Raw genomic sequence first — 25,421 nt, forward strand, 5'->3', positions numbered from 1 at the left:
AGGCAGAATCCAGAGTATTTCACACATCCAAAACCAAAATGCAAGACTTACATCAAAGAAGAAGAACAGACAAGAATTCATAACCAGAGAGAGCCTCAAGCAATAAAAATGCAAGGAGTTTATTTAGTTTTGTTTATCCAGAAACTTGGACAATAAGGAAATGTATGATGCTGCCCTTTTTATGGTAGCATTAATGACATCATTATTCCAGGTCATCCTGCAACAAACAATGGGGATGTCCAAATTAAAAGTAAAATAAAATGGCGCTATGGCAAGACATATTTAAAAAATAAAGTCCGGGCTCTTTAATGGTAGGCTGCAGTGGTAGCTGCTTTGACAATTGTGTTGTCAACTTGGTTTCCATGCATTTACCGTATATGTTCACATATAAGTCATATAAAATCAGACCCTGACTTATTCGCCCATTCAAAAATGCGACTTAATTTTTTTTAACATTTTCTTGCCTCCTCCAATCTGAAATCAGTTTCTCAGACACATCGAATTTTGTTGCAGTAGAGCAGTTACCAATTTCTTTCGCCACTTCAACGACGTTTAATTTCAAACCAGCTTCTTATTTTCTTCCGATCGAATGCTCCATCGTAGATAAGGGCTGCTCTTACGATAAAGGAGTATGACGGTGTGAGATACAAAAAACACAAATCAGTGCAAACGTCACTTCGGAATAATTCAGGTATTACCGTGTGGTTACGTAGGCACAATAGAGAGACCGAGAGAGAGGTTAGGAACACACGCTGATACAGCGCATTGCCGCACCCACAAAGAATAAAAAGGCTGTGTGCTCTGTGGTTACTGTCTCAGGTGGGCGTTAACATATCATAATCCCTTGTACCAATAGCATGCATTTTCCACATTCGACTTATACGACCGACATTATAAAACATCAGAAATTATACTGTAAAATCAAGTCCCGACTTATCCAAGGGAGAACTTATCCACGAGTATATACAGTCATATGAAAAAGTTTGGGAACCCCTCTCAGCCTGCATAATAATTGACTCTCCTTTCAACAAAAAAGATAACAGTGGTCTGTCTTTCATTTCCTATGAACATCGGAGTACTGCGGTGTTTTCCAAACAAAGATTTTTAGTGAAGCAGTATTTAGTTGTATGAAATTAAATCAAATGTGAAAAACTGGCTGTGCACAAATGTGGGTCCCCTTGTCATTGTGCTGATTTGAATGCCTGTCACTGCTCAATGCTGATTACTTGGTGTGATGAGCTCATTAAGCCTTAAACTTCATAGACAGGTGTGTCCATCATGAGATATAAAGGTATTTAAGGTGGTCAATTACAAGTTGTGCTTCCTTCCCTTTGACTCTCCTCTGAAGAGGGACAGCATGGGATCCTCAAAGCAACTCTCCAAAGATCTGAAAACAAAGATTGTTGAGTCTCCTGGTTTAGGGGAAGGCTACACAAAGCCATCTCAGAGGTTTAAACTGTCAGTTTCTGTAACTGTAAGGAATGGAATCAGGAAATGGAAGGCCACAGGCACAGTTGCTGTTAAACCCAGCAGGTCTGGCAGGCCAAGAAAAATACAGGAGCGGCATATGAGCAGGATTGTGAGAATGGTGACAGACAACCCACAGATCACCTCCAAAGACCTGCAAGAACATCTCGCTGCTGATGGTGTATCTGTACATCGTTTTACAATTCAGCGCAATTTGCACAAAGAACATCTGTATGGCAGGGTGATGAGAAAGAAGCCCTTTCTGCACTCACACCACAAACAGAGTCTCTTGTTGTATGCAAATGCTCATTTAGATAAGCCAGATTAATTTTGGAACAAAGTGCTTTGGACTGATGAAACAATAATTGAGTTATTTGGTCAGAACAAAAAGAGCTTTGCATGGCGGAAGAAGAACACAGCATTCCAAGAAAAGCACCTGCTACCTACTGTCAAATTTGGTGGAGGTTCCATCATGCTGTGGGGCTGTGTGGCTAGTTCAGGGACTGGGGCCCTTGTTAAAGTTGAAGGTCAGATGAATTCAATGCAATATCAACAAATTCTTCAGGATAATGTTCAAGCATCAGTCACAAAGTTGAAGTTACGCAGGGGTTGGATATTCCAACAAGACAATGACCCAAAACACAGTTGGAAATCTACAAAGGCATTCATGCAGAGGGAAAAGTACAATGTTCTGGAATGGCCATCACAGTCCCCTCACTTGAATATCAGCGAAAATCTATGGGATGATTTGAAGCAGGCTGTCCATCAAATTGAACTGAAGTGGAGAGATTTTGTATGGAAGAATGGTCAACAATACCTCCATCCAGAATCAGACACTCATCACAGCCTATAGGAGGACAGCGTCTAGAGGCTGTTAGATTTACAAAAGGAGGCTCAACTAAGTATTGATGTCATATCTCTGTTGGGGTACCCACATTTATGCACCTGTCTAATTTTGTTACGATGCATATTACATATTTTCTGTTAATCCAATAAACTTAATGTCACTGCTGAAATCCTACTGTGTCCATAAGGCATGTCAGATATTCAAAGGAAGTTGCTACTTTGAAAGCTCAGCCAATGAGAAACAAAAATCCAAAGAATTAAGAGGGGTTCCCAAACGTTTTCATATAACTGTATGGTACTTGTTTAAGAGGGTTTTATCCCATATTCCAATGTTTGCATTTCAGGTTACTCGACAACTCTGAACTGGCCAGCTTCATACATTTGCGCTCACCTGTGACAGACTGACGCTCTGCCTGAGTTCATCCCTGTCCCATACCTGCATTCAGCATAGCAGCTACTGAGGGTCATCTCAAGGACTGAACATAGCCCAGGGTGGCACTGGTTTTGCCTTTGGTTGGTCATGGGATGAGAGTTGCAAGCTTCTTGTGAGGAGTGGTGTTGGCAGGGAGCAGCATTATGGTGATGAAACAGCTATCAAAGTGGTCTGAATACTTGCTGCTACAGCTATGAATTCCTTCAGAAGTGCCAATTTGCCTCCTCCCTCTTTCTGCTTCCTTTTTCTTTTCTTATATCCACTGTAATAATTTGTCTCTCCCTCTGCTTGTGCTTGGCATTTTTCCAATGCCAAACCTTTTTTTTCCATACTAGTTCTGCATGATTGTTTAACTTGTAATTGATTATGTAGTTATTGTGGATCAGACGCTACATATAAATGAAAAAGACCCAGTTTCATTTTTGTTGGGCCCCTCTTCACCCTTCAAAAGGCCATTTGCTGAAGATATGTATGATCTCGTATAACTCATTGTTTTAAATGTGCACTTCAGGAAACAAAATCTTGTCAAACTTTTACTTAAAGAATGTAGTTTTCCACTAATTCGCTTGACCAGAACGTTAGATTCCAAATTAAAAAATAAGTTTTTACATGATGTCCAGTGTCTGAATCATACAAATGTAACATCTGGATGTTATGTTAAGAATAGATTTCACTGTGATGACAGCCCAAGAAAATTTTGGAAAAAATGAACACTGCAATACTCAAAATATCTATATTAGTTATGACAGCAAAACCTCTTTCATTAAAATAAATACTGTTGAAAATGAGATAAGACAACAAAACCCTGTGTAGGTGGCAATCATTAGTGTGTTCAGACATACAGTATAAATGCAATGTGCCATGGCAGCCACTACATTCACTTCCTAGGGGTCTTTTGACACTGAATTAATTTCCATTTTGTGCACAATTTTTTTTGGGATGAATTGTTCTTTTCAAAACGCACCTAAATTTACACTCATCAAACAGTTTGTTAAATATTTAATAATAATATATAATAAAATTTTGGGTCGGAGTGGTGGCTCTGAGGCTAAGGATCTGTTCTGGTATCCAGAAGGTTGCTGGTTCGAATCCCCGTCACTGCCAAAAGAGATCCTACTCTGCTGGGCCCTTGAGCAAGACCCTTAACCTGTAATTGCTTCAGGGGCGCTGTACAATGGCTGACCCTGCGCTCTGACCCCAAGGGGTATGTGAAAACTACCAAATTCCTAATACAAGAAATTGTATAAGGTGAAATAAAAAACAAAAAAAAATATACATGTAAGCAATTCTATGCTAGTAACACTGCTTATTACAACCACACAAAAAAGTACAATAAAATCCCCCAAATTAGTCACTTTGCAAACTATTTTAACCAAAAGTTTAAACCAGATTTGCATAGCTAGAAGAGTGACAGCCATTGGCCACATACTGTAAGCAGCACCACCACATGGAGCAACCACAGGAGGTAATGTGTGTTTCAAAGAGAACTGTGGGTTTGCATGGAGTGCAATGACATAAAAAAAGGAAAAGCAGCGGCAAATCAAGGACAACGAGACCCATAAGACAAAGAGATGATAAAGAGATATGAAAACAGTTCATTATTTGTTTAACTCACATTTTACCATTACTATAAATACTAATGTCATAAAGGGGAAGTATTTGCTTTAATGTAAAAGCATAAACATTTCTTTTTATATGTACTAGGGGGGTCTGCCCCCTGCTTGCTTCGCTCGCCCACCCCCGGGTTTGGTTTACCTGATATACAATTTAAAGAGATTGTTATTTTCATGGGAATTGTTACATATGCATTATTTTCACTTTTACTTTAAAATGTTTGCAAAAGGTTTCCTCCGGGCGCTCCGGTTTCCTCCCACAGTCTAAAGACATGCAGATTAGGTGGATTGGCGATTCCAAATTGGCCCTAGTGTGTGCTTGGTGTGTGGGTGTGTTTGTGTGTGTCCTACGGTGGGTTGGCACCCTGCCCAGGATTGGTTCCTGCCTTGTGCCCTATGTTGGCTGGGATTGGCTCCAGAAGCCCCCCCGTGACCCTGTGTTCGGATTCAGCGGGTTGGAAAATGGATGGATGGATGGACGTTTGCAAAAGCAATACTGTACTTGTCCTTTATTTCCAGCCCTGGGCGTGGTTAAATGTCTTTCTCGCAGGACTTATAACGTTGCCCGCATTGTGTCTTGGGGCTGAACGCACGCTAAGGAGAAGCAGTTGGATCATCTGCTGGTTTGTTGCTGCTGCTGCTGCTGGCGAGCTGCGTATTTTTCTTGTCGCACTGCACGTCGATCACTTAAAAGCCTGTACAGCAGCTGTCCTTCTGCCACTTTGCGTCTCTGCTGCTCATGTTGTGAAGGGGGGTGGTGATTATTTGGCTGAATGCGTGCTGAGGAGTAGCAGTCGGATCATCTGCTGGCTTGCTGCTGCTGGCGAGCTGCATGTTCTGCTTGTTGCTTCTCGTTGTTTTAAGAGATGGGAGCACATGTAGCATTCCAACAACTGCTAGGTTAGATGACCGTGAACTTGTTTTAAATGTTGTCTCACTGCCTTGTCTCGCGTGACGTTAAAGTGTCTCTCGTGGGACGTCAAATTGTCTTCTGAGAAGATCACGTCTCGTCTCCCTAGTCTCCCTTACAAGATTTTTTTTTTTTTATAATAGAGAGATAATAATTACGTTTAATTAATTAAATTTAATTAATTAAATAATTACGGGAGACTGCGATTGCTTTGGGACGCTCTTCCGCGTGTCGTCCCATTGGGTGGAATCCCACAAGAGTTTAGAAACTCACTCACACCAGCCATGATTCTTTTCAAAGGTAAAGTGCAGGTTAATTTGTTTTATGTATTTTTACTTTATATTTTGTATTAATCATTTTTATATGAATAGTTTTGGGTTGTGGAACAAATCATCGGAGTTTCCATTATTTCTTATGGGGAAATTTACTTTGATATACGAGTGCTTTGGACTACGAGCATTTCCGGAACAAATTATGCTTGCAAACCGAGGTTCCACTGTACTTGTACAGTTTTAAAATGGCTACAAAAATTAAGGCCAAACAAAGTATCATCGGCTAACAGAAAAAAGACAGAAAGTTAACATTTAATAATTTTTGGACCTGGAACTGAAGCCAAGTGTGATCTAACATATTACTTACACTAGTGGCCAGCATGACGGTGAAAGTGTAAAGTGGGTGAAACAGAATATTTAAGCAAGAGGAATTCCAGAAGCTTATAATAATGCTCAATAATGCTAGTTGGCAAAAAAAAGTTTTTTTGATCCTGTCAAAAAATCTTAGGTGTTCTTTACAGATTTGAGGGTGCTGAATCCAAATCTAGTAACAGAATTGCTCAATGACATTCAGTTTTGCAGAGATGAAGTTTAAAATGGAAAAACACTTTTAGAAAAAAATTTTAATATATTTTTAGTAATTTAAGAGCCCAAACTTTACCATCATCACCAACGCCGTTGTGTTACCAGGGTGAATTCTCATCAAATGTAGCAAAAACTGTCTGGTTTGTTCATGAAAACACACAACGTATTTCACTTGCACAAAAACATGACTTTAAAAATAAAAGGACCTTCACTGTCAGATAAGTGGGGTGCTACTGAACCCGGGGAGTGAAAGGCAGGGTTGAGTTCGCCATTAGGATTCGCCACCTTCTTTTATATTCCATCTCCCCCATCTCAAAAATGTGTTAAATTGACAAATTTTGTTGTCACAATAAAGAAATGCTGTGTATTCTTTAACTGTGTGCTTACCTGTTAGCTGGTCATGCCCTTGCACATTTCTGTAAAAGCCATTTAAAAAACACATTTCTCTCACCTGGACAATGAAATGGCGTCTTTGTAACTGTCTGAATATACATTTGTGGCTGTTTTGAAGGAATAAGAAGAGAGACAGAAAAAAAGTACCAATTGAGAGTAAAAAATGTGTAGGAAATACTTGGTTTTGGGTTGTGTCCACTTCAATCATTGTTAAATGCAAGAAAGACGACCATTTTTCAGCTCAAAATATTTCAAATGATATCAGATTAGACTGAACTTTTTTTGCCGCTCCTGTATTTTTCTTGGCCTGCCAGACCTGCTGGGTTTAACAGCAACTGTGCCTGTGGCCTTCCATTTCCTGATTCCATTCCTTACAGTTGAAACTGACAGTTTAAACCTCTGAGATAGCTTTTTGTAGCCTTCCCCTAAACCAGGAGACTCAACAATCTTTGTTTTCAGATCTTTGGATAGTTGCTTTGAGGATCCCATGCTGTCACTCTTCAGAGGAGAATCAAAGGGAAGGAAGCACAACTTGTAATTGACCACCTTAAATACCTTTATATCTCATGATGGACACACCTGACTATGAAGTTCAAGGCTTAACGCGCTAATCCAACCAATTTGGTGTTGCAAATAATCAGCACTGAGCAGTGACAGGCATTCAAATCAGCACAATGACAAGGGGACCCACATTTGTGCACAGCCAGTTTTTCACATTTGATTTAATTTCATACAACTAAATACTGCGTCACTAAAAATCTTTGTTCGGAAAACACCGCAGTACTCAGATGTTCCTAGGAAATGAAAGACAGACCACTGTTATCTTTTTTGTTGAAAGGAGAGTCAATTATTATGCAGGCTGAGAGGGGTTCCCAAACTTTTTCATATGACTGTACAGTTGTGCTTGACAGTTTGTGAACCCTTTAGAATTTTCTATATTTCTGCATAAATATGAACTAAAACATCATCAGATTTTCACTCAAGTCCTAAAAGTAGATAAAGAGAAACCAATTAAACAAATGAAACAAAAATATTATACTTAGTCATTTATTTATTGAGGAAAATGATTGAATATTACATATTTGTGAGTGGCAAAGGTATGTGAACCACTAGGATTAGCAGTTAGTTTGAAGGTGAAATTCGAGTCTGGTGTTTTCAATCAATGGGATGACAATCAGGTGTGAGTGGGCACCCTGTGTTATTTAAAGAACAGGGATCTATCAAAGTCTGCTCTTCACAACACATGTTTGTGGAAGTGTATCATGGCACGAACAAAGGAGATTTCTGAGGACCTCACAAAAAGAGTTGTTGATGCTCATCAGGCTGGAAAAGGTTACAAAACCATCTCTAAAGAGTTTGGACTCCACCAATCCATAGTCAGACAGATTGTGTACAAATGGAGGTAATTCAAGACCATTGTTACCCTCCCCAGGAGTGGTCGACCGACAAAGATCACTCCAAGAACAAGGCGTGTAATAGTCGGCGTGGTCACAAAGGACCCCCGGGTAACTTCTAAGCAACTGAAGGCCTCTCTCACATTGGCTAATGTTCATATTCATGAGTCCACCATCAGGAGAACACTGAACAACAATGGTGTGCATGGCAGGGTTGCAAGGAGAAAGCCACTGCTCTCCAAAAAAAACATTGCTGCTCGTCTGCAGTTTGCTAAAGATCACGCGGACAAACCAGAAGGCTATTGGAAGAATGTTTTGTGGACGGATGAGACCAAAATAGAACTTTTTGGTTTAAATGAAAAGCGTTATGTTTGAAGAAAGGAAAACACTGCATTCCAGCATAAGAACCTTATCCCATCTGTGAAACATGGTGGTGGTAGTATCATGGTTTGGGCCTTTTTTGCTGCATCTGGGCCAGGATGGCTTGCCTTCATTGATGGAACAATGAATTGTGAATTATATCAGAAAATTCTAAAGGAAAATGTCAGGACATCTGTCCATGAACTGAATCTCAAGAGAAGGTGGGTCATGCAGTAAGACAACGACCCTAAGCACACAAGTCGTTCTACCAAAGAATGGTTAAAGAAGAATAAAGTTAATGTTTTGGAATGGCCAAGTCAAAGTCCTGACTTTAATCCAATCGAAAAGTTGCGGAAGGACCTGAAGTGAGCAGTTAATGTGAGGAAACCCACCAACATCCCAGAGTTGAAGCTGTTCTGTACGGAGGAATGGGCTCAAATTCCTCCAAGCCGGTGTGCAGGACTGATCAACAGTTACCAGAAACGTTTAGTTACAGTTATTGCTGCAAAGGAGGGTCACACCAGATACTGAGAGCAAAGGGTCATATACTTTTGCCACTCACAAATATGTTATATTCGATCATTTTCCTTAATAAATAAATGACCAAGTATAATATTTTTGTCTCATTTGTTTAACTGGTTTCTCTTTATCTACTTTTAGGACTTGAGTGAAAATCTGATGATGTTTAAGGTCATAGTTATGCAGAAATAAAGAAAATTCTAAAGGGTTCACAAACTTTCAAGCATAACTGTATATATATGCCCCCTACTCGCTTTGCTAAACCACCCCCGCTTACCCCCCCACCCCCACCCTGGGGCGCGGTTCACGCTCGCCACTTTGCGTCTCTGCTGCTCGCGTTGTGAAGGGGGGGCTGAATGCACACTAAGGAGATGCGGATGGATCACCTGCTGCTACTGAGCTGCATGTTCTGCATGTCGCGCTGCATGTCAATCATTTAAAAGCCTGTACAGAAGCTGTGCTTATGTCTCACTTCTTTGTCTCGTGAAACGTTAAAGTGTCTCCGAGAAATTATTTGTAAGTAGGGCGTGACGTGCAAGTAGTCTCGCGGGGCTTCAAAGTGTCTGTCCGAGATGATCACGTCTCGACCCAAGATTTTTTTATATGATAGGTAATTATATATATATATATATATATATATATATATATATAAAGATTAGCAAAATCGTGCAACATTTTCATGTGATGTTTTTATGCAACACTCATTTTTCTTCAAAACCTACACCATACAGCATATCATTTTTTTCAACTTCATTAGGTGAATACAACAATGATACTCTCATGTCAGTACAATCAATTTAACACTCATCCATCAAACATAATATCTTATATACTGTACATCCACTCTGCTAAGAACAGTAGTAGTTCAGTTGTGTGTTAACAGTCAACAAATGATGCCTCTATAATCGCATACGCTTACAAACTGTAAAACTGCATAAACATTCAATTGCCAACAAAATCAGGATCGATGATCATGTAGGAGAAATCATATTCCTTCAACATATTAAGCTAGATACTGGAAATACTTCAGCAAGTAGATTACCATTTGTCTTGGCATAGATGACAACTTCTTATAGTCCTAGCATTTGCTATAACTATAAATAAATCTCAGGGCCAGAGTTTTAAACATACCCGTGGACTGATTGCAAGCAAAGCAAGCTATCGACAGGGGGTTCAGCTGTCATAGGTGGCCAAGGCGGCCCAGTAAGGTATAAAACATCTGAAAAAAAGTTCAAACCAAACAATAATATTTATAAAATAACAAAAACAACATAAGGAGACTTATTTCTTCACAATCACACATAAATATTATATAGAAGTAGTTAGGGTTAGGGTTAGGGTTAGTTCCATATAGTTCCATATTAACAAAGCCTAAATTTGAAAAGAGGGAGAGCAGGAGTACAGCACTGTTCAGGGCAGGGCAGAGCGCAGAATAATGAGCCAGTGCCATTGCGCAGAGACAGTGGTATGAAGAGTTTTTATAGCCCGCAGGTACTGTCATCAAAGCTGATTGTGGCACCTGACAGCTGTTACCCCAATTAGGGGTTTCGCCTCCTCATCTGACACGTAACCTAACTGAAAGAGCACCAAGTGAAAATAACTAAATTAATAGACACAAATAAGACAAATTAAAATCAATTAATAAGAAAAAAAAACAACTGAAGACTGGGCCAGTTACTAATCACTAATCCACAAAACCTTCAGGTCTTTGAGCTGAGGGAAGAAAACTGGAATAAAACCCATTCCGAAATTGAGAAAACATGCAGATATAGATAATATATTATTATAAGACAGAGAAAATTTATACTTTCACAGAAATAATACCTAACCAAAATGATGCAAGAGGAAACACATAAATATCTAATTAAGTTTATGTGGAAGCCTAATAAATAAGTTTCCCAGTTCTGTATAAAGAGAGGTGATAATATTTTGCCCAAAGTTAGTACTAATTTGCAGTATCCTTTATTTACTGTATCAGGGTGACACTACTATTTTTATCAAACAACCACTGGTGTGAGATACACAGGTGGCACATCTACATTTTCTGAAGGTTTGTGATTCAGCACATCAGGTAACAAATCACAGCCAGTGTTACTGTGGTAAAGCAAATTTATTTTGAATTTCTTAGAGGATCTAGGCTCTAGTTCCTTATGAATCTAAACTGCATGAAATAAGTATGAGAAGGCTACACTGTTATTTAGCTGATGCTATTATCCAATATAATTTAGGAAGTTAACCCATAAAGTTTAATGTTTAATATGACCTATCACAGGTAACGTCACTGACATGAACAACTAGCAACAAGCCCTACATTTGAATACTTTGCTCAACTGCCAAAAAACATTTAAAAATCTAAACAAATATGCCAATGTGTAGAATAGTTAACATTTATTTTCCTTGCTCTTTACTCTTGTTCTGGCTGGTACAGTGGTTAGCAGATCACCTGTGTCCATGTGGGTTTTTTCTTTGCACCCCAGCTTTTCTCAAACATCCCAAACAGCTGCAGATTAGGTTAGCTGGTGTATCAAACGTGCCCTTCTGTAAGTGTGGATGGGTGCCCTGTCCAGGTTGGTTCCTGCTTTGTACCCAATACCACAGGGATAGCTTCCAGCCTCCCACATTCCTCTCTGTTTCTAATGCTCATCCCTGCTTTTATCACATCCCACATCAATTATTGTAACTCCCTACTGGCAGGAGCCACTCCTAATCTTTATATCACAGCTCCATTCAAAACTCTGCTACAAGAGTCCGAACACGAACCAGCAACAGCGAGTACTTAACCTTCATCCTGCTTCGCCTCCACTGGCTCCCTGTGTCTTACAGGAATGAATATAAAATTCTATTATTAACCTACAAAGCTTTAAATGGCCTTGCACCGGACTACATCAGTGATCTCCATCACTCAGCTCCTGTTCTCCCACTAAGGTCCTCTGATTCTGCCAATCATGTTGTGCCCCATACTAACCTGCACTCTGTGGGTGACAGCTATATAGCACCCAGACTTTGGAATGACCTCCCGAAATTAATGAAATCAGCTGACTCAATTAATTCTTTTCAAAAATAACTTAAAACTCATCTGTTCAGGAAGGCGTTTAACTTAACCTGACATCCTGCCCCCTCTTTTCAGTTTTCCTCTCTGTCCAGATGCTCAGTATAATTTGTGTGTGTTATATCACAAATGGTGTTATCTGCTAGGCTTTTCTTTTAGTGTAAAATTTAGTATTTTTCTCTGGTTTATTATGTTTTAGTCTACTAAATGCTTTGTGCATCCTGTATCTTATCTGTTTTAGTGTTCTATTCAGGAAACATTTTTATCCAATGTTACATACCTGCTGTTTCTTTCTGAGACTCTGTGAAGCACCTTGAGCATGGGAAAGGCACTACATAAATATAATGTATTATTGTTATTATTATTAATGTGAGTAAATAGGTTTGAGAATGTGATGCTCTTCTTGTTCACAGTTGCACAGGGTCAACAGTATCTTGGCAGCGAAAGGAACGAGGCACCCACTTTAGATTGATGTTCACTTTAATAGTAGAACAATTTCTGTGTAACAATCGGCAGATTAATACTCAGAGTTTAACGATCAGCAAATTGAGAGATCATCAAACCCACATAGAAACCACAACAGATAGGAGTTAAACTGACTATGGGCTGGCACCTAAAACTCCATGCAGTTAAAATATCAACTGTACAATAAAGTCCTGTCATATACCTCAGAGCTGGACAGATGCAATTGTTTGCTCTAAGGGTGTTGATGGAGAAGTTTAAAGAAGGCCAGAAGGAGTTCCATTGACAGGGTGACAAGAGAGGTGCTGTGGTATTGTATGAGGAAGTCGAAAGTGGCAGAGAAGTACGTAAGAGTGGTACAGGATATGTACGAGGGAAGTGTGACCGTGATGAGTTCTGCAGTAGGAGTGACGGAGGTGGGATTACATCAGGGATCGGCTCTGAGCCCTTTCTTATTTGCAATGGTGATGGACAGGTTGATAGATGAGATTAGACAGGGGACTATGATGTTTGCTGATGACATTGTGATCTGTAGCGATAGCAGGGAGCAGGTTGAGGAGACCCTGGAGAGGTGGAGTTCTGCTCTAGAGAGGAGAGGAATAAAGGTCAGTAGGAACAAAACAGAATACATGTGTGTAAATGAGAGGGAGGTCAGTGGAATGGTGAGGATGCAGGGAGTAGAGCTGGTGAAGGTGGATGAGTTTAAATACTTGGGATCAACAGTACAGAGTAATGGGGATTGTGGAAGAGAGGTGAAGAAGAGAGCACAGGCAGGGCGGAATGGGTGGAGAAGAGTGAAAGGAGTGATTTGTGACAGACGGATATCAGCAAGAGTGACAGGGAAGGTCTACAGTACGGTAGTGAGACCAGGTATGTTATATGGGTTGGAGACGGTGGCACTGACCAGAAAGCAGGAGACAGAGCTGGAGGTGGCAGAGTTAAAGATGCTAAGATTTGCACTGGGTGTGACAAGGTTGGATAGGATTAGAAATGAGGACATTAGAGGGTCAGCTCAGGTTGGACGGTTGGGAGACAAAGTCAGAGAGGTGAGATTGCATTGGTTTGGACATTTGCAGTGGAGAGATACTGGTTATATTGGGAGAAGGGTGCTAAGGATAGAGCTGCCAGGCAAGAGGAACAGAGGAAGGCCTAAGAGAAGGTTTATGGATGTGGTGAGAGAGGACATGCAGGTGATGGGTTTAACAGAGCAAGATGCAGAGGACAGAAAGATATGGAAGAAGATGATCCGCTGTGGCAATCCCTAACGGGAGCAGCCGAAAGAAGAAGAAGATTCACCTCAGAGCTGGACGCCATGAATGTCAGGAACCTGGCCCACTACACTTCTTAATTCAGAAGTGGCACTTAGGGTGACTTCTGCATTATCAAACTATTACACTTAACTATGGAAAGTTACAGTAGGGACACTGAGCGCCTTGGGATACAACAAAAAATGTCACTCTGCTGCTTATTATACTGTCCAGCACTTAAGTATGATATTGTAGAATGACCAGGGTTGAGAGGATAGCCTTGGTCATCAGAACTGTGACCTTATCTGTTGAAACCAACTGTGGGTCTCCAGTGCGGCTTTTCCTCTGTAATGCTGCTCTCCAGAGGTTTTTGTTTTCTTCAATCTTTCAGTTATAATGTGTTCTATACAGTACTGTTGTATCTGTATTACTTACTGAGATTGCTTCTGTTTTATTGTGTGACTAAATTAATCTATGTGTTTATGGATTTAAATGTTGTATGGTATAAAAGTCACTGCATTATTAATGTAACTATGTGAGTGCAAGGCCAGAAAAGAGCATTATCCATCCATTTTCCAACCCGCTGGATCCGAACACAGGGTCACGGGGGTCTGCTGGAGCCAATCCCAGCCAACACAGGGCACAAGGCAGGAACCAATCCCGGGCAGGGTGCCAACCCACCGCAGGAAAAGAGCATTATAAAAAATTTAAAAAAAAGAAAGTTGCAGACAGGAACTCAGTATCAAACAACCTGAACAGACTTCAAAGTGAAGATCACTATATATATAAAATGTGAAAAAATGATTATTATGGATGGGTACGTATCACATTACTTAAGCTATATAGGAAGACACTGTTCAAATGGCCACTGCTGTGTCTTTAACATTTTCATGTTGTGTGTCGTGCCCTGTGGTGGAACTTGAACTGGATAACATTTTGATCAAGTTGTGCCTCCTAGTATTCAAGTGAGCTCATACAGCGAATGCTTCATGTCCCATGGTGAACCTAGCCTTTATTCACATTTATTTGTGTCAATGGCACAGTGGCCATGGAAAGACTCACATCCTAGCTAAGGACAATTTTTTCACCCTTTTTTTGTTTCTTCACCTTGTACACCTTCTTATGCTTGATGCTGTGCAGATAGTCACCAGCACCCTGAAATTTTAGAATTGGTGTAAGCAGGTTCAGAAGATACATCGACTTTTCTCTGTTTTCGCTGGAGATGCCGATGAGGTACAGTATATTGCAGATTTCTATCCCCTACTTGCTCTTTGGTAAGTGCTGTTGAATGAGCTTATACTATCGGAAGTTTAGCTTCTCTGTTCAAATTGAAAGGAGAAACAAATAAATCTGAAAATGTATCCAATGTAGTTAGAAGTAATTATTTTAGCGTATGTAATGGAATAGAGTGTATCACCATATTTACTATATCCTTTATTGCTGCTAGGTTACAGAGAATGTGCTCTGAGATTTTTCAAGTACAGAAGACAGAAGTTTCGAGGTAAGGTATTTCTACACACTGATCATGGCACCAGAGAGAGGTGACGTTTTGCATGTTGATTAGCGCATGCAAGAAAGAATTTCACTGTACACTGGATATATAACAACAATGACCCTATAAACCTATAAAAATGTAAAAATTAGTATTAATGTATAATAAAACTAAAAAATGCAAATAAGTTATATAAATGATCTGGTCATATAACACACTTTTGCATTGCAGGGTCACAATTGACCAATAGTCTATCCCAACAGTTTTTAAGGTTGGACACTCTTGAATGGACTACAAGTCCATAACAGTGAACACCTATTTTTATTCATAAAGAACCAATTTAGAGCCACCAAATATTCAAGCATACACATCTTCAGCATATAGGAGAAAACCAGGTACCAAGAATCATGGGAACAGTATCAAAAGTCCAAATCACAAACTGTAAATAATAATAATACTTTTTAATAATAATAATTTTTTGCATTTATATAGTGCTTTTCTCACTACTCAAAGCACTCAGCAATTGCAGGTTAAGGGCCCAACAGAGCAGAGTCCCTATTGGCATTTACGGGATTCGAACAGATCCCTAGCCTCAGAGCCACCACTCTGCCCTAACTAAGTATGATATCCCTAATAACTAAGATGAGATTTTATGAAGTCTCATCTTTCTACCCTTTGACAAGAGGCTTATGAAAGTGGATGGATGGATGAGCTTTCTTAAACTAATTCAAGGTTGTGGGGACCCAAAGTCTCGTGCACATACAGGGTCTCTCTGGAATTGCCAATTAACATGGCATGCATGCCTGTGAAGATGTGAGGGGAAAAAAGCCAGAGTACTACGAGGAAAACCCAACATGCATACAAGGATAACATGCAAACTGTACACAGATAATTACTCAGCCAGGAACTGAATGGAGGTCACTAACAAAGTGCTTCTGTGAGACACTTTACCGCCGTCCAGTAAATCACAAGCCTTTTATAATTTAATAACAAGTGCAAAAATGTGATCCCATATTTTTTTGTATCTGCAGAGAAACATATTAAGCAAAATCAAAGAGCTTTGTTATATAATAATACAGAAAAAATAAAAAAGGAATATACAAAATCAAGAAATGAATACAGAATAATACAAGTAAAAACAGAAATTGGTCTTACATCAAAGGTAGGCTAAGTTAATATTTAAAAATAATTCCAATACTATTGAACTTGTTATTATATTGTTTATAATATATTATTGTTATTTGTTTCTTGTCAAATCTCTTAATATTCATAAAACTGCAAACCTTTGTGGTGTTCCTTAGTAATCTCTAAACTTTCGGTTAGTATTTAGTACATTATGATGTTTATGAAAATAACTACTGTGTTTATATTTAATATAACATATGGGCATAGGTAATTCTAAAATGTCCAGAATGAGTGACAATGGCTGTGTACTTTAGAGAACTCCGTGATGGACTGGCATCTTGCCCACAGCTGGTCCCTGACTTGCACCCAATCCTGTTAAGACAGGCTTCAGTGTCCATGATCCTGAATTGGACAAACTGGATACAGAAAATGAATGCAATACTCACTAAAAAGCGATGAGGGTGCCTACCCCAGGATAAGAGTCAAACCATGCTCTTGGAATGTAGAAGGAAACGTACATTAAGTACCAAAAGAAAGCACACACACACACAAAAACCACACGGCCAGTAACCAGTATATGAAATAAAAAACAGGTCCCTAAAGGTTTGACGCAGTTAAAGCCTTAACCACTGATCCACCATGACACCCTTACTGACGACTAAAGAATTGTTTGCTTTGTGATTGAATTACATATTAACTTTAAATTGCAGCTACCAAATATTTCACTTCTTTCTTTCCTTAATAGTACATTCTTTATCATTATGAGTAATGCAATTCTTAATATTTCTAAAGCACCGCTAATATCCATAGTTTTAACTACAGACTGCAACACAAGCCATACAACAATACAACTTTTCTGAAAATCATGAGATTTTTTACTAAAACATCAATAATCGCAGTTGTTGAGGGATGTGGACTTCTTTTGCCAACTTTTCTGATGAGCTTAGTAAATGTGAGAACTTCAGCACATGTGAAATTGCATTTTTCTGAAGTTATCTTTACTAAACTGTGTGAAGCATGTCTATTCTTGGCGGCCGATTCATTTGGGGAGTAATTATCACATTCTGTCTCCTATGGCACAGAAATATTAACAAGAGCCTGTAGTCACCGACTAGCAAGGAATCAAAGCCACGCAGAGACGTCAGTGAAGTTGAGCAAATAGGATTAAAGGCGGCTAATGGCTGGGCTCGGGAACCACAGCCAGATTTAAAGAGGAATTCTCTTTGGAAAGAAAATCCCAACACACACACTCCACTTTCTCCCAATGCTACTTTGTGCCCCTTTGTCTAAAATGCACTTAAGAGTCCTAATTTAACACCCAAAGAACCGAAAAAGCATTCACTTCACTACACACAAAAACAACAGGATGAGACGCGGACTAGTGAGACAGAGAGCTCTGTCGTCCAGGGCAGTTGTGAACGCACCCCGACTCTTTTATTTGAGTGAGATAATGCTGTCCGAGGGAGGACACGTCTAGCTTTACCTTGAGGACTTCCATTGGTACCTGTGCTGTAGCCGGGAGACTGGCAGGTAGGCTGACGTTGATGGCAGGTGTCTGGCTGGCCGGCGCTCTCTGCTGCATGAACTGTGCCGCTTGCTGTTTCTGCTGCTGCTCTCGACGCTCCTGTTCCTGCATTTGCTCACGCATGAGCTGCTGCCGTAGCAGGATTCGTGATGTCATGGTGGAGGAGCTTAACGGGGGTTTGGAGGAGCCAGGCTGCTCTGACGAATTACTGAAGGAACAACATGAAAAAAGAAAAAAAAACAAGAGAGCAATTAGCTTCATTAACCTTCTGCTAAGTCACATGATGCATATAGTGAGGTGCAAGAAAACTGTCTTTAAATAATACAGCCAGCAGCGTGCACAGCATCTAACCTTGTTAACACACATCCATCCGTATATTCCCCATCCATTTTCTTAAATGCTTCACAGGATCGCATTTACCCAACACAACATCATAAGATGTAAGGTAGGAAAGTGGCCTGGAAGGAATACCAGTCTGCAACACATTACACGCACACAGAGGAAGCGCGCCAGTGTAAAGATACCAGCTCATGGGCTAGAAAATCCAAACGCTGCTCCTTCTTTCCATTCCAGTTGAACGTGGCTTGCTCAGTGTTGCGGATAAAAAGATCTGCGTCGAGTGACATCTTCTAACATCTCCAAAGTGGTACCACACTCTGTGGTAATTCCACTTTAGTCAGTTTTTGCCAGAAGCCTGCTTCTTTAGATTCTGATTGAACTCATTACCTTTCCTACATCAAATGTAATATTCCGTCATTCACTGTGTGGCGTTATCTCCCGCTATTCCTTTTGTCTAAATTGTGTGGGCATGTGCATGAGGGGGTTCTGCATTGGTCTCGTGCCCCATCCAGGGATGCTTCCCACGTTAGGCAAGATAAACCATAACTCTGAAGTGGATAAGTGCAGGTGATTTCCAAGACGTGTTACATCATTGGGATATCAGATTCCCACTCAGACTTGGTAGTGATGGGTGATCAGACACAGGCATACACTATTTGATTTTGTGAAGTCAAAAATGGTTGAAAACGTTTTGAACAATCCTGTGCAAATATGTGATGAGATCATTGGGTGAGACTACGGCATCCACACCGTTTGACTCTATGGACAATGATGTCCAATTTTGCTGTAACCGTATTTTTACAGTAAACTAAATGTGTCTACGTTCACTTCAATAGCAATATTTGCTTGCTTAGCTTATATCTCATTATAGTCATGTTTACCACATATCATATTTCCTGTGGGTGCTGCCATTCTATGCCCCTGTTGCTATGACGTGGGACATGTCCCAGAAGTTGTACCATATGACGTTATCGGCAGAATGAAAGTTTGACAGAATACCCAAGTTTGTGGATAACTTCTAAAACCTTTTTTAAGTATTTTTTTTTCTGGTTTGACTAATTCTTGGGGGCGGCACAGTGGCACAGTAGTAGCGCTGCTGCCTCACAGTAAGGAGACCTGGGTACGCTTCCCGGGTCCTCACTACGTGGAGTTTGCATGTTCTCCCCGTGTGTGCGTGGGTTTCCTCCCACAGTCCAAAGACATACAAGTTAGGTGCATTGGCGATCCTAAATTGTCCCTAGTGTGTGCTTGGTGTGTGGGTGTGTGCGTGTGCCCTGCGGTGAGCTAGCGCCCTGCCCAAGGATTTGTTCTTGCCTTGTGTCCTGTGCTGGCTGGGATTGGCTCCAGCAGACCCCTGTGTTAGGATATAGTGGGTTGGAGAATGACTCACTGACTGACTGACTGACTGACTAATTCTTGGCATGGTTCTCAAAAATGTTGGTTTTGGTTTGCATATTGGACTTGGTTACACATTAATTTAAGTACTGGTTTTGTCCCCTGCTTCACTCAAGTTAAAGATTTAATTTCCCGGACCCTTCTCCTATTGTGGCCTGCAAGCTTACATCTCTGGTTGGCTGGCTGGCTGGTTGAATGGCTGGTTGGAGGGATAGATAGATAGAACTTTGTTTATCCCAACAGGGAAGTTTAAAAGTTGACTCGCTTTTGGAGTGATCAATGAGTACTGAAACACAGAATTGGCTTGCATGCTGTCTCACACCTGACAAACATCACTCAGATCAGGTCAAAATGTATCTCATACCTTGATAGTAGCAATTGTACAACCTTCAACAAATTTCTAGCGATTTTATGCTGATTTTAAAAATACCCTTGGGTGCTTGCAACTTGGCCTAAAGTTGTATAGTGTACACATTAATGCAGTGTGTAGTGTACAGCCCTGTGCCATTTAGAAAAAGGACTGTTGTCATGTTTTAGAGCAGACTAAAGAAAACCACACCCAACCCAATACTATGGATGTGTACCCTCATGTTGAATCAGGTATGATCTGTCTTCTTCCAAAAAGCCCACCAGCCCCTGCTGTACAATGGCAACATCTAAAGAATGAATAAAGTATCTATCTATCTATCTATCTATCTATCTATCTATCTATCTATCTATCTATCTATCTATCTATCTATCTATCTATCTATCTATCTATCTATCTATCTATCTATCTATCTAATCCTGCCTACTATACTAAAGTATCTATCTATCTATCTATCTATCTATCTATCTATCTATCTATCTATCTATCTATCTATCTATCTATCTATCTATCTATCTAATAAAACAAAGTGTCTAGTTGGCACAATGAGACTGTAAAGATCCAAAATAAAGCAAAGCCTCTTGCCTCTCTTCCCCACAATATTGCTTTCATTCCTCATGTTTTGCTTCTCCTGGTCCTCTCTACTCTCTTTATATTTCCTCCTGTTCGATCACAATTGCCCTATTCTCTTGCAGGAAATCATCCAATTCCCTATCCTTATTCTTCAGGAATCCTGTGCAACACCATCAGTTTAATTTTGGTGGAACTGTCAGATGCTGGAATCAATGGTGCAGCCATTCATGGTCTTCTGAAGTATGACTTGTTTGTTCTTGCCTGGTGGGTGCCTAAGACTGGTTGTCCACCTGGAGGTATTTATCCCACTATCACCTTTCTTCTGTTACCCCAGCCCCAAATCCCAGCCTGCCCAACTCAAAGCAGATACCCCATGTTGGCTGCACCTTCTCACCTCGCCCATCACGTCTTCCTTTGTACCTGCCTGCCCATTTTGTTTAGAGTGTTCCTACTTTTTCATGGGTCTTATGTTTTGACCTCTGACTTTATCTTTTAAATTTACAGGATTTTTCTAACAGTTCTATTCTTGTACTGACTTCCTGGTTTTTGTATTCGATTTTTATTTCGCCCCTTTTGGATTTTGACACTGTATAAAATTGGTGGGTGGCACGGTGGTAAAGAGACTTGGGTTCGCTTCCCGGGTCCTCCCTGCGTGGAGTTTGCATGTTCTCCCAGTGTCTGCGTGGGTTTCCTCCCACAGTCCAAAGACATGCAGGTTAGGTACATTGGCGATTCTAAATTATCCCTGGTGTGTGCTTGGTGTGTGTGTGTGTGTGCCCTGTGGTGGGCTAGCGCCCTGCCCGGGGTTTGTTTCCTGCCTTGTGCCCTGTGTTGGCTGGGATTGGCTCCAGCAGAACCCCGTGACTCTGTAGTTGGGATATAGCGGGTTGGATAATGGATGGATGGATGGATAAAATTGTTTGAAACTAAACAGGTATATTTATAGCCACGTTAAACTAGCTAACTACACTAGAGTTTTACTTAGGGTTTTACCCACAAGGCTTTAGGAAACGGGAGCACGGAAACAGGAGTAAGAAGTACATCAGGTAAGCTGGGTTCTGTTTTCTGGAAAGTAAAATGATGTTATGTATTTTAGTCTGTGGTGGGCTGGCGCCCTGCCTGGGGTTTGTTTCCTGCCTTGCGCCCTGTGTTGGCAGGGATTGGCTCCAGCAGACTCCCGTGACCCTGTAGTTAGGGTATAGTGGGTTGGATAATGGATGGATGGATGGATGTATTTTAGTGCATTCTTGTTTGTCGTGTTACTGAAGAGTGGTGACGTGTTGCATGTTGGTTAAACATGCAAGTAAGAATTAAAATTGTATCAATTAAGACTACATGCAACATAGTTGAGATACACATAGTCAAAGAAAGCGTTGACATCAAGTTCAAATTCAAGTTCAGTGGCACAAGTGAGCAGCATAGTGAATTTTTTGCATGCATGTTCGATCAACATGCAACGCATGAAGTACAGGAAATTCAGAAAACTGACCAAGCACACTACAAAATCAGGATTAGAAACACTAGGAGACAGCACTCTATGAAAGCCGCAGAACTTTTAGCCCTAAAATACAAGCAAATAATCTTTGTTATATACAGCAACTTAGTATAATGCACATGTACACAGATATAGTATATTAAGGCTAATATGAACTTTGTTTACCTAGCCTGATGTGTGGAGTGCAAGTCGAGGGACGTTATACTTAAGCTTTGTAATACTTAAGCCCTCCCTGGAGTACTGTGTGTCGGTTTGGTCTCCAAATTACCAAGAAGACATAGCAAGGCTAGAGAAAAACCACAGCAGAGTGACATGGCTGATTTGAGGACTTTAACGAATGAGCTATGAGGAAAGATGGACCCCTAAACTTTCCGGTGTATACAGATAAAGAGGTGATATGAATAAGTGTTTCCAATTATGAAGGGAATTAGTACAGTGGATCCAGGCTATTTATCATTGGAAAGATCTCATAATTTGTAGATATCATTTGTTCCTGTTTGTGTAGTGGTGCAGATGCACACCACTACTGTGACAAGACAACTTCTCATAAAAAAAGAATGTTGTGTAACATGAGTGGGTCAGTGAATCTGGGATATTGAAAGTCGTGTAGTGAGAGCCCTGTATACTTTTCATGTTATCCAACAACATTTTCTCAATCTTTTTTTTTTTCAGCACAATGACAAGACTAAAAGAAAAACTAAACATCAAACCTCTGTAACTTGGCAGCTCAGTCTGTCTCACAGCTCCAAGAGAAAAGAGTTCAAAATCCTGGCTTGGACTGCAGGTTCATCCCACAGCCATACAGGTTTTCCTCCTAAAGAAACTGCGTTAAAATAACTGATGACTCTAAAGTGAGATCTTAGTCCTGCATTTTAATTTAGATAGGTTTTAAACACAAGCGGGCGGCACAGTGGCGCAGTGGGTAGCGCTGCTGCCTCGCAGTAAGGAGACCTGGGTTCGCTTCCTGGGTCCTCCCTGCGTGGAGTTTGCATGTTCTCCCCGTGTCTGCGTGGGTTCCCTCCCACAGTCCAAAGCCATGCAGGTTAGGTGCATTGGCGATCCTAAATTGTCCTTGGTGTGTGCCCTGTGGTGTGCTGGCACCCTGCCTGGGGTTTGTTCCTGCCTTGCGCCCTGTGTTGGCTGGGATTGACTCCAGCAGAACCCCGTGACTCTGTGAAAGGATATAGCAGGCTGGATAATGGATGGATGGATGGATGTTGGGCGGCACAGTGGCTCACTGGTAGCGCTTCTGCCTCACAGTTAGGAAACCTGGGTTCGCTTCGCGGGTCCTCCCTGTGTGGAGTTTGCATGTTCTCCCCGTGTCTGCATGGGTTTCCTCCCACAGTCCAAAGACATGCAGGTTAGGTGCATTGGCGATCCTAAACAGTGGTAGTGCTGCTGCTTTGCAGTAAGGAAACTGTGGAAGATTGTGGGTTCGCTTCCCGGTTCCTCCCTGTGTGGATAGCGCTTTGAGTACTGAGAAAAGCGCTATATAAATGTAATGAATTATTATTATTATTATTAGTGTGTGCTTGGTGTGTGTGTGTGTGTGTGTGTGTACAGTATGTGCCCTGCGGTGGGCTAGCGCACTGACCGGGATTTGTTCCTGCCTTGCACCCTGCGTTGGCTGGGATTGGATCCAGCAGACCACCGTGACCCTGTGTTAGGATATAGTGGGTTGGATAATGACTGACTGAAACACAAGCAACACTGCATTTCCTGGGAAAAAATATGGAGGGTCTGTAATGTTTTTTTATTTATACAAGTTCAAATACAGAAAAGGGTTTAGTCTACATGAGGCAGCACTAATTGCCTGTTTCATTCCCTTACTCTTAATTCCCACTGGCAGTTTTAAGAGACATTATCAAAAATCAGACCATACAAAAAAAATAAATAAAATAAAAATTCTCCAAAAACATGCATATATGCCCTCCTGCATGTTGTTTTTTATGTAGTCTCTGAAACACACACTATATTTATTTGATTATTTTTTGAATTGTTAATGTGTAGAAAGAAAACAAAATGGTGCACTAGACACTTGGTGTGTCTAGTGTTAAAACAAAGAAAGCATAAAAACACCATGAAATACAGCTTCATAATTCAATAAGACATTGGAGGGCAGGGGGGGCTAATAAAAACAAAAAGCTAAAAAATAATAATATTGATAATGGTATGTCATTTTGCAAATTCAGTGTAATTGGCATATCCCCTTCTCTCAATATACAATCATAAATCAGCCTGACTATAAATGTATTCTTTTTCCAGTTATTTAAAAACTGAACGAATCCATGCTCTCTCCCATGCTGCTCATCTGTTCTTTACATTTTGATTTTAACTTATGTGCACTGTAGGTTTTATCTGTAACAAGATATTTATTGTTTATTTTAAATTTTTATTAGTGTTTTCTGTGTGAAGTGTCTTGTGATGATGTATTCCATAAATGGTGCTTTATAAAATTAAAAATTGACCAGTAGGTCAGTCAGTCATTTTCCAACCTTGTATATCCTAACACAGGGTCACAGGGGTCTGCTGGAGCCAATCCCAGCCAGCACAGGGTGCAAGGCAGGACCAAATCCCAGTCAGGGCACCAGTCCACCGCAGGGCACACACACACACATACCAAGCACATACTAGGGACAATTTAGGATCGCCAATGCACCTAACCTGCATGTCTTTGGACTGTGGGAGGAAACCCACGCAGACAACATGCAAACTCCACGCAGGGAGGACCTGGGAAGCGAACCCAGGTTTCCTAACTGTGAGGCAGCAGCGCTACCCACTGCACCACTGTGCTACCCTTTGACCAATAGGTTCAAAACAAAATAGACAATTACTTATAAATATAAATCTCAAGTATCATTTAGCAGAACTTTGCTTTAATTGTAGTGACCGGGTTCAGACTGGCATGGCAGCACGTGAAAAATGGCATCACACCAAAATTACTTACAATATGTTGCTGACTAGATTAGATTAGCTAAACTTTAATAATCTCAAGGGGAAATTTAGATGCATACAGCAGCAGAAACATAAAAAGCAAGGATACAGACTCACAGGACAAATAATACAATCAATCAATCATTAAATAACATATAGTGTGCAAAAATTGCAAAATGAACTTAAAGAGTGTCAGAATTTAGTTTGGGACATCGAGGGGAAGCATTTAGTCACCTGATAACAGCAGGCAGAAAAGGCTCTCAGAGGAGCTTCTTAGTACAAAATGTCGATCTGAGGATGTGGCTAAAAGTGCTCCAAGACAGCGGCGCCTGGAGGGGATGAAGAGGATTTTTCATGACGGCATCCAATTTTGCAACCATCCTCTTTTCCACAACAGCTTCCAGTGTGTCCAGCGTTCACCCTGTGATGCAGCAGGCTTTCTTGATAATTTCTTGATAAATTTGTGCATTTTTTGAACTCAACTTGTTTCTCCAGGAGACTACAACTTATAACAACACACTGGCTGCTATGAACTGATAAAACATCTCCAGCAACTTAGTTTATACATCAAAAGACTCCAAAGAAATATTTGCAAAAGTGTATAAAAGCAAGTCAGCGTTCACTCC

At 40.5% G+C, this 25,421-nt stretch overlaps 1 protein-coding gene across 4 annotated transcripts in view; it reads right to left on the reverse strand.

Annotated features, from left to right (window-relative positions):
• Positions 1-25,421, reverse strand: part of mitfb (melanocyte inducing transcription factor b) — a 205,511-nt gene that overhangs the window by 74,965 nt on the left and 105,125 nt on the right. For 3 of the 4 annotated variants that reach the window (XM_028825306.2, XM_028825305.2, XM_051921024.1), the window contains exon 2: positions 17,651-17,900. In XM_028825306.2, coding sequence (XP_028681139.1) covers positions 17,651-17,900 — 250 coding nt within the window. The remainder of the gene's footprint in view (positions 1-17,650; positions 17,901-25,421) is intronic. The other variant, XM_051921022.1, reaches the window with a different exon arrangement.

This window comes from Erpetoichthys calabaricus, chromosome 18 (genome assembly GCF_900747795.2).
Source record: "Erpetoichthys calabaricus chromosome 18, fErpCal1.3, whole genome shotgun sequence".
Taxonomy (NCBI): domain Eukaryota; kingdom Metazoa; phylum Chordata; class Cladistia; order Polypteriformes; family Polypteridae; genus Erpetoichthys; species Erpetoichthys calabaricus.